Source organism: Corylus avellana, chromosome ca11 (genome assembly GCF_901000735.1).
Source record: "Corylus avellana chromosome ca11, CavTom2PMs-1.0".
In the NCBI taxonomy this organism is placed as follows: Eukaryota; Viridiplantae; Streptophyta; class Magnoliopsida; order Fagales; family Betulaceae; genus Corylus; species Corylus avellana.
The window spans coordinates 12,451,735-12,462,271 of record NC_081551.1 but is presented as its reverse complement, the minus strand read 5'-3'; the positions used below and the strand labels follow the sequence as shown (position 1 = coordinate 12,462,271).

General features: G+C 38.4%; 1 protein-coding gene across 1 annotated transcript; it reads right to left on the bottom strand.

Annotated features, from left to right (window-relative positions):
* Positions 1 to 3,610: 3,610 nt before the first annotated feature.
* LOC132165086 (histone chaperone cia1-like) lies at positions 3,611 to 4,763 on the bottom strand. Its single transcript, XM_059575590.1, has 2 exons — positions 4,690 to 4,763; positions 3,611 to 4,388 (listed from the first exon to the last, which is right to left on the bottom strand). Exons 1-2 carry the CDS (start codon positions 4,761 to 4,763, stop codon positions 3,611 to 3,613), a joined length of 852 nt encoding a protein of 283 aa, XP_059431573.1.
* Positions 4,764 to 10,537: the final 5,774 nt, after the last annotated feature.

Sequence of the window (10,537 nt, the reverse complement as noted above, 5' to 3'; positions counted from 1 at the left end):
TACTGCAGTGTAGTGACCCAAATAATTAACTAAGCTTAGGTAGCTTAGTTAGAATGTTAATTTGGACTTTAGGTCACTAGGAATAGCTGGAAAGACATTTTGAGAATTTTAGACTTTTTGACCAGACGTATGCCTGAGGACCACTGTATGTACGCTCTTGTTTTTAGTAAGGACGTATGCAGGGGGACCACCGTATGTACACCTGCAAAATAGTACACAGACTTTGACAATAGTATATGGATGATGAGTGCCAAATATTGCATATTTAGACCCCTTAATTTGCATTTGCTAAGCCTTTAGCTTTAGTATTTTCTGATGTTTTGGTTAGTTTTGGTGTTTTAGTGATTTACAAGTCGTTAAGAGGAAAATGCGGCTTTAAGGTGATATTTGCAACTCATTCTGGGGCTTAAGGCACTTCATGGAGCATTGGTAGCAAATTGGAATCGAGCGATGATTCGCACTCGACGAGTCCCACTAAAAAGGCCATATCTAGAGTTGTATAACTCGGATTGAAGCGATCTTGGTGTCATTGGAAAGCTAACGCAAAGATCTACAAAGTCATATTTCACAAGAGTAGGCTAATTCCTTCTGGAATTGCGATTGATAGCACTTTTAGTGCGGTCGATCGCACTCGTGCCCTGCTCATAGGAGACACGTTGCACGAGTGCGATCGAGCGCACCTAGAGTGCGATCGAGCACACTCGGCCGACCTGGCAGAACTAAAACCAAAAAATTAGCTTATAAATACCATTCTTTTTTATTGTAACGGATGGAGACGAGCCGGGGGCGCCGTACTTTGTCAAAATTGGTGTTTTCTGGGTTTTTGGAGCGTTTGTTTCATTTTTCCATTGTAAGTTTTATTTTCTCATGACGTCAATTTAATTGTGGATTGTTTTTGTTATCATGAGAGGCTAAATCTTTCAACTAAGGTTGAAGATGAAGCTTCGTCATTGACAAACTCATGTATTCTCGTATTTTGTTTATAAAATTTTGACTTTGAATAAGGATGTTGTAGATTTTCATTCAATTGGTTGATTTATATCTTTTAATTGAATGTGATGAACTGTTATGTGTTAGATTTGGATATTTGATGTGTTTCACCCTTCGGATACATCAAATCATTCGATTGAAATCGGATATCCGTTGTGATTCGTTAACCAAACGGATACATAGGATGATTTAATTTCAAATCGGATATTTGTTGTGATTTATAAAAAATGGGTGGATTCATTGAATGATTTAAACTAGATATTTGTAAAACATCGAACAACAGTTTGAGCGTAATAGTTTGTCGATTGTAGGAACAAATACGAGAATATAGAGTTAAGATTTGGCGAAGTGAATTATTAAACCTTAGTGTTCTTTACCATTTTATTTCATCATTTTCTTTAGTTTATGTTTTATTTTTGCACGACAACAATCACGAAATTCGGAGCTAGGTTAAAATAGAGTTGGTTTAAATAGAAATTAGTTTACACAACACAAATCCCTGTGGATCGACCTCGCACTTGCACACACGCTATATTGCACACGACTCCTGCGCTTGTGAGTACAATTAAATTTGTACATCAATGGACGTATGTAGGGGGACCACCGGACGTATACTACTTTTGGGTTAACCCTTGGATAATACTTGGCTATACGCTACAGCCTTTGGACCATTAGATAAATAGTACCAAACGTACGCTGCCTTTTAGAACAGCCATGCAGCGCCTCAACTTTTTCTCACCTATAAATACCCCCTTACCCCCTCGCCCTTTCATGCTCATTTCCACCCCTAAACCTTTTGGAGACCCCTGTGTGAGTGTTTTGTGAGTTCAGAGACATAATTTTCTTTTACTGTTTGTTGAGGGTTTAGGTTTTTTCTTTTTCTTAAATCAGCGAGTTGTTGATATTAATTTGTTATATATATATATATATATATAAAATAAACAAATAAAAACACTTTTTATATATAACAAGTAGTTGTAACAGTAGACAGGATATATCTTTAACAAGCAGTAGATTAACATTTTTTTTTTTTTTAAGTATTTGAACTAGTTAAATATTTTGTTTAAATGGGAGTGTGAAGTTTTTTTTTTTTTTTTTAAGAAAGCTTTGGAGCATTTCATCTGTATTAATGTTGTGGAGCATTTATTTGTTTTTTCTTCTATTAGCCAACAGTTAATGACTACCGCTTTTGCCTAATTTGAATAGTTTGGTCGGTCGTGTAGATTCTTCCAGTGGAAAGATGTTGATGAACTGTGTGACCATGCTAGATGAGTGTTAGAACGTTTGCAGTAAAGGGATGAGAAGCTGAGTAATGAGGTGAAAGATTTGAAGGCTAAGTTGGTGCTTGAAGCAACTCGATATGAGATGCAAGTGAAAGTCTTGAAGACACATAGTCAGCTTTTGGCATTTTCCTGGATTTTTTTTTATTGTTGTCTTTGTAGCTGTGTTTTGGGGGAACTATTATGGTGCATCTAATGGGGAAATATGTACTACAAATAGCTACCTTGAAAATGTGTAGTATGAAGGTTTAATTTCTAATGTGAATGTTTAATTTCTAATACGAATGTTTAATTTCGAAGGAAATGTGTAGTATGAGCATTTAATTTCTAATGCTAATGTTTAATTTCTAAGGAATTGTGTACTATAAATGGTTGCCCATATTATTTAATTTTTTCAATTAAAAAGTCGAAAAGGAAGACATCAATAAAACTCATTAGATTATGTCCAACAAAAGTGTATTACTAACCCACTTATATTAATTAAAGTGTAGGGAGGAAAAGCATATGCTAAAGAAGCAATAATCCAATAAACAAATTAAAAAGTGCTATACATGTGAAATGAATGTACAAGACTTTATACCAAAGATAGCAAAAAGATCTTCACATCTTGGAATTTCATTGAAGTTAAAGTTCACTGAATTTAGTACAGCACAAAATATTTCCCAAATTCACAATAAGCTTAGCATCATTTACAACTTCTCCATATCATCCCCAAAACCACCCAATTGATCCATGCTACCATCTAACAACAACATAAAAAACAATTACTTTAGGGGCCTAACATACACATCCCATAAAGTTAACCAAACCAGAAAGTTACAACCAAAAGTTCAACAAATCCCAAAAAGTTACAACCAAAAGTGTCATTCATAACAAAATATTGTCTAAAAGCCTCAAACATTAGTGCCCATCAATGTTGCCAAGCAGGTCTTTTCTGTTTCTTCTTCTTGGCTTCCATTCGCTGGATTCCGATGAGTAGGATTTAATGACTTAATCATGAATGTCGTCTCACCTGTTACCAATGCACCATAAACTCTCAATGGACAACCATCACTCCAACTCCTACAAACTGCCCCCATCAATTTTAGTGAATTCAATATCCTTCCCTCTTAACAAATTGAATGTCTTGACAGCTTGTCTGAACTGCTTCATTGAAATAACTTTCTGCCCAACAGTCAGTTTAGGGTCGACCATGTTGGCCTCATGAAACTCTGAAACATTAGGAGCACACCTAGGCCTACGATCTACCTCATTCTCATCATCATTGGTAAAGGGACTTACTAGGATGTTAGGTTTTAGATTGGCCTAATTCAATGACCGTTCATATAATGTTTATGAGTTTAGAACTTGAGAGTTTGTTTGGGGGTGTTCCTAGTGCTTTTATGGTCTTCTAAGAAGTTCCTTGGTTTCCTGTCAGTAGATTCACTATGCTCATCACCATCACCATAATCACCATCCATGTCCTCATCACCATCCCCATCCCCATCCCCATAATCACCAACCTCCGCATCACCATCCTCTTCCTCAACATCCTCCTCATCGGCATCCTCGTCCTCACCATCCCCCTTAGCACCATCATCCTCCTCACCATCCTCACCATCATCCTCACCATCCTCCTCCCCAAAAGTGGATGTACTGACCCCAGGTTCAGCCTTGTCGTCCCATGCATCATCGTCACTGCTTATCAATGACTTCCAAAATAGGTCATTTATAACAGCCATCCTTCTCTCATCATCATCACAAGGTTCATCCTCATCATTTGCACATACTTCTTCATTACCATGCCCAAATGCCACAGTGTACAACACCACAACTTTATGTCCTATAAAGATCTCACTCATTCTAACAATATCATCATCACATGTTAGAAGCACCAACCCATCATCCAATTCTTTATCAGGCTGAAGGTAATAAATCAAGTCACCTAGTTGGTATCTAAATCTCTTAACTATGGTTTCAATTTCAATAAATGAAAGACAGTCTAGATCATATGGTTCATCAAACACCCCTATTTTTCCACCAACATACGTGCACTTATACCGCCTATTAAACCTAACCCCATAATGAACTGTAAAAATGACATCATCAATTGCCATTATGTGAATGAAATGCTGGACCCTACAGAACACAAACCAAGATATGATATTTTACTAGACTTAGGCTCTGTTTCTTTCGATGTAAAATGGTTGGTCGGAAAATATTTTCAGGAAAGTCATTTTTCTTGAAAATGTTTTCTGCATAAAACATTTTACGGCATTTACCATGCATGGAAAATCATTTTTTTTAATATATGTATATATTTCATTAAATCATATTAAACTCTAAATTACGAAAAACTCCTTACCAAGTCTTAGAGGTGTCCGAACCGAGTCCCGTAAGGACCCCATTAGGACTCACCTAGGACCCGCCCGGACCTCACCTAGCCCTTATCAGGACCCCATCGGGATCAGCCTGAGACCCTGGCAGGATCCACCCAAGACTTGACAGGGACATTTTCGTAATTTAGTGTTTAATATGATTTTGCGTACACACCAAATACCAAAAAATGTTTTCCAAGAAAATGTTTTATGTTGAAAAATTTTTCCAACGTTGGGGGACCCAGCTGATTTTCCATACATGCCAAATGCCGAAAAATGTTTTCTAGGAAATCATTTTCAAGGAAAATGTTTTCCGCTGAAAATATTTTTTGATGAAAATATTTTCCGACGAGTCACAGGCGGGACCTGGGCAAGTCCCAGTCAAGTCTCGGCAGGGTCCCAGGCGGGTCCCAATCAAGTCCAGGGCGGGTCCCAAGCAAGTCCCGGGCAGTTCCTGACAAGTTCGAGTAGGCCTTGGGCAGGTCCAATGGAGGTCCGGTCAGGTCCCGAGCGGGTCTTGGTCAGGTCCCGGGTGGGTCCTAGGCAGGTCTTAAGCGGGCCCTAGTCAGGTCCCAGGCGAGTCCTGGTCATGTCTCGGGCAGGTCCAGTTGGGTCTTAGTCAAGTCCCAGCGGGTTCCGGGCGAGTGCCGGTCAAGTCCCGGGCGAGTCTCGGGCATGTTCCAGCGGGGTCCCGGGCGGGTCCCGAGCAAGTCCCAGTCTAGTCCTAGGCGGGTCTCGGTCAAGTCCTGGGCGGGTGTTGGGCAGGTCCCGGTCATGTCTCGGCGGGGTCCTAGGCGGGTCCTAGTCAAGTCCCGACAAGGTCTCGGGCGGGTTCGGTTGTGTCTCAGTCAAGTCCCAGGCGGGTCGTAGGCGAGTCTTGGTCAAGTCTCGAGCAGGTCCTAGGCAAGTCCAGGCGGGTCCCATCCAAGTCTGGTCGGGTCCCGGGCAAGACCCAGTGGGGTCCTGAGCGGTTCCTAGGCAAGTCCTAGTCAAGTTGTTGGCGGGTCTCGGGTAGGTCTCGGTCAAGTCCCGGCGGGGTCTTGGGCGGGTCTTGGTAAGGTCCTGGGTGGCTCTTGGAAGGGTCCTTCGATTTGAGAATGAGATGCTCAAAGTCAAAAAATGGTTTACAATTTTTCGAAAATTAAAGAAGAATTTTCAGTCAAAAGGAAAATATTTTTCGTTCACCACTATTTTATGTTGCAGTAAACACCGTAAAATGTGGAAATCATTTTCTAGAAACCACTTTACATCGAAAAAAACAGAGCCTTAGAGTAAAATAAATGACTATTAAAAAAATTTAAAAAGTAAACAATAAGTTTAGTTTATGAAGAGTTTATGATTAAATGGGGATGGTGATGAGGACATGTTGGATGAGAGGGGGGGTCACATAATAGAAACCATTTATTCATAAAATCAGATCCAAACACTAAACAAGGCAATTAGCATGCTTTCAACTAACAGTCTACTTTAACCACATTCAACTTAAACTAAAAGGTGCCTCAAGTAAAATAAATGCATTAAACAAAATTTCTAACGTACCTGCCATTTGGGTACCCACAGTTTTATAATACGATACTATCCCTTTTAAGTACAAACATACTAAATAAATAAGGCATATAGAGTGCCCATTACAGCAAATTAATTGATTATTGCTCAACTCTTGGAATTTAGATGTTGATGGACATTTTAGAGTGCCATTGTTGTGCAAAATATTACCTAAATTAATAGATAATAATTTGTACGTTTTACCTACAAGTGCACAAGGTCAACATAGTAGAATATGGTGCAAGTACAGGATCATTCCCACGAGGATTGCTGAATTTATGTTTAAAAATAGATTCCTTAAGCAAAAGCAAAACAAAGATTGATTTTTGAAGTGATGATAATAAAGGGTAGGGCTTGGATATCCACCACTAATTATATTTAGCTAAAATAACAATATGCCAATGCTTTGATCAGGTTATGCATATCTAATGTTTGTCAACCTTAGGGTATGGTGTATACTCCTAAAGATATAGATTTTCCTAAGCAACAAGTTAGGCATGGCATATACTCTAACTCGTTTCATTCCTAAGGGATTTAGCATGATTTATACTAAGTTGTTCCTTAGGAAAGCATATGTTCTGTGGAAATCGACAAACACACGAGGCCTAGGGCATGGCATATACTCCCGGTTCCCCATGTTGAATAACCCAAGAACCCGGCGTGGATATCTTTTGTTACTTATGTTAAACCCAGGACTCAGCCATCCAAAATGATTTAACTAACTAGTACATACCACATGCATATGTTGATCAGGCACACATATATGAGGAATTCATGCAAGCAGGTATTAATCAAGTTAAATAGCACAACAAGATCATCACAAAGGCGCCAATATTGAAATATTAACAAAACATAACTAGGGCTTCAATCAAGCCCTACTAATTAAATTAGCTACACATAAAGTTGATGTTGAACATCTTCATAAAATAAAATAAAAGAAAGGAAAAGAATAAACCCGAGACTTGAACTTGACGAGCTCCTATTCTCTCATTGCAAACGTCTTCTATTCTAAAGGCTTAAGAGTCTATTTATAGGCTTTAGAAGTCCTTGGAAAAGTAGTAAGCCCTAGGGATTTCGTAGGGTTTCAATTCTATTACAATTGGGAGTTGGAAAACCCTAATATGGAAACAGGGACATCTTAGCCTCCACCTTGGTTTGTCTCCTGCGCATAGGTGCGCTCGATCACAGCTCGTGTGTGCTCAATCGCAGGTCTGCGATCGATCCTTCTTCTGGGATGCGCTCGATCGTTCCTAGCTTGCTTTATGCTATGTCCTCTCGAGTACTGCGCTCGATCGCAGGTACCCTGCGATTGTTCACAATATCAGGGAGTTCCAACTTTTCCCATCTTCTCTCTTTATGCCCAAATCACCCAGTTTTACTTCATTTTCTTCCAAAAGCCTGTAAAAACATGAAAAACACAAAAAGAAATTAAAATGGCCTAATTAACTAAAACCAAAGGATTAAAACATGCAAGTTAAGGGCTGAAAATATGAATATTTTAACACTTATCAACCATTTTATTTTAAGAGCAGTAGACTTGTAATTTCAATGATATTTGATGTGTGAGTGAGAAAGGCACATTCTTTACACCAAGTAATTTATAAAAGAAAAGATTGAAAAGTGGGCACCTCTATAGCACAGAGTAACTATACAAGAGAAGCTCCAAAAAATGAAGAAAAAAAAATCAAGGTCTAAAACTATATTGATTCATTTTGTTATAAAGCAAACCTCTTAATCAACCAAAAGTGGTCAATGTTGATATTTCTTAATTTGGTCAAGTTCTTATGCTACATGTGTAGACAGTGACTACAAGGTTACATTTGGTGTGTTGGTAATTAGAGTTATTTGGACAATGAATAATAATAATAAAAAAACAATTAATGGGGATCAACAACCAACAACACAATAATGCACTATCATTCATTCGGGGCCACTTTAATCGAATGTGTTAGGTTTAGTTTGGCCTGATTGAATGATCAAAACATTTGTTTGTATTTTTCCGTTCTTCCCCAAGTGTCGAGGTGAAGATTGGATGGTTGTTAGAGTTCTTGCCTTCCTTGTTGGATGGGGCGTCACAACGAGCTCGTGACGGCACTGAAGGAGTGCTCTTTGGTTTCTTGTCAGGAACCCCGTCAGGACGGGACATGTAATGGGAAGTCTTTGTTTCTCCGTTAGAAGTTGAGTTAGAACGGAATATGTAACGGGGAGCTATTGGTTCCTCATCAGGAACCTCGTCAGGACGGGACATGTAACGGGAGGTTACTATTTCCTCGTCGGGAACCTTGTCAGAACGAGACATGTAACAAGAGCAAAGTTGGACTCCCTGGTTTCTATTCAGGAATCTTGTCAGAACGGGACAAGTAATGGGAGCAAAGTTGAAGCTTTTGTTTTCTGGTTAGAAGGTGCGTCATGACAGGCTCGTGACAGGTATTTAGATCTACTTTTTTACTCTTTGTGTCCTAACGAGGATTAACTCTCGTTATGATGGGAATGGCTCAAAATATCAAATTTTGGCCTTCTCGTCCTAACGGAAGAAAATCCCCGTTAGGACGAAAAGAAGTAAAGTTGTAGATCTATAAATACCTGTCTTATTTATGCAAAACTCTTTGAACCTCTTCATTTTCATTTATGCTCCTTTGAGCTTGGAGGTTCTCGGTGAAGAAAGGGTTGCTACTATCACTCATGGAAGTGATACCCTTCACTGTTTTGTGTACCAAGTAAGGCTGCCTAAAAAGCTTCGTGCTTTCTCACTTGGGTTTTTTGTTTTTCGTTGATTTCAAGCCACACCATACACATCACTCAACTGCAAGGAAGTCTACCGAAGGGTCGGTAAGGAGATGCATTGCTTGAAAATGGTCACGATGGAGACAATCTGGTAAGCTTGTTGTTCTTACTAAGTTTAGAGGTCCTCAAGGGAGAGAGTATCGTCTATTTTATAACTTTGAATCTTGATATAGTGATTTCCCGGGTTTGGCTGCCCTTGAGTGATTTTTTCTTTGAGGTGCTCAAAGGTTTTTCCACTTCGTCAACAAATGTTGTGTTGTGGTTGTGTGAATGTTCTTTATTTTTAAGTATAGCTATTTATTTTGGTTATATAAATTGCATATGCATTTAACTTTGTGGTGATGTTGCTTTAAATTCCATTGTGCATATTATATGTTTGTTGAATGGCTTAGTTCCATATTTTGTTTATTTAGCAATTTGGGGGTAGAACACGATCTTCATTGTTCTTTCAATTGGTATCAAAGCCTAGTTCACTTAGTTTTGGACTAACGTCCTAAGTGTGTTCAATGACCCCCATTGTTTTGAGACGATCTACCTCTGTTCCAAGTGCTCCTTCCATTTTCATTGGAAGTGATTTTGCACTTTGGAAGGTTCGTTTCAGAGTCATGTTTAAGAGGTTTATTTGTCCATTTTTGTTTAGCATGACTAGAAGTTTTGTTGCTTATCTTATTGCATTCTAGTGCATGCTTTGGGTATTTTTCGTTTTGTTTTATTTTTGTCCCTTGCTTTTATAGTTTTTTTTTTTTTTTTTTTTTTTGTGTGTGTGTGTGTTGTGTGTCTTTCTTTTGGAGTGCTCTCTCCCTAGATCTTGTTGAGTGCTTTTTTCAAACACTTATTGCGCTCTTTATGAATCTCTCATTATTTCTCATTATTACCAACCTGTGTTATACTAATTATTGAAGTTGTCTTATATGATGGATTGGGAGTTTGTATGTGTGCTTTTGTAACGCCCCATAAATTAATTAACTGGTAATTAATTTCACGGTTCATCTCCTAGCCTTATTGCACTCCAAACAAGACTCAGGGACCTCTAATCCTAAAAAACAGAGGATACTAAATAGCAGAAATAAAAAGATTCTATAAGCATTAATTATTACAGCCAGAGCATTTACCAAAGAACATCAAAATCATACTAATACACACCATCATCTTTACAAGGGATTCATGTTATACCTTAATATACAAGCATGCATAAAAGCTCTAAGACTACAATATAACTCAAAATTACTAGTTACGATGAGTATTCGCCTAAGCTTGCAATAAGTCCTTAAGCATCTCCCGGGTCGAATCCTCTAAGATAACCGGATGCTCCACGGTATCCATCTTCTGCTAAACTATCTATAACAGCATAGTTGTACATATGGAGAAAAAATGAAAAGAATACAAGGGTAAGTCTGACGACTTAGTGAGTATAAATGAACATGACGTACTCGTCATTAAATGGTGAACTCAGTTGTTTATAAAGCACATGCAACATTATACATTTCTTAAAAAAAAAAATTATGGGTTACCCATCTACAATTTATCCAATTATTGAACAAAAAAATGTTACCCATTATGAATAAGAAGAGAAAAGAAGAG

Coding starts and splice junctions, on each gene's coding strand:
- LOC132165086 (XM_059575590.1), bottom strand. CDS start 4,763: ATGTCCCTGTCAAGTCTTGGGTGGATCCTGCCAGGGTCTCAGGCTGAT. Junction 4,389..4,689: donor GGGGTCCTGATAAGGGCTAG/GTGAGGTCCGGG, acceptor TGTGTTCTGTAG/GGTCCAGCATTTCATTCACA.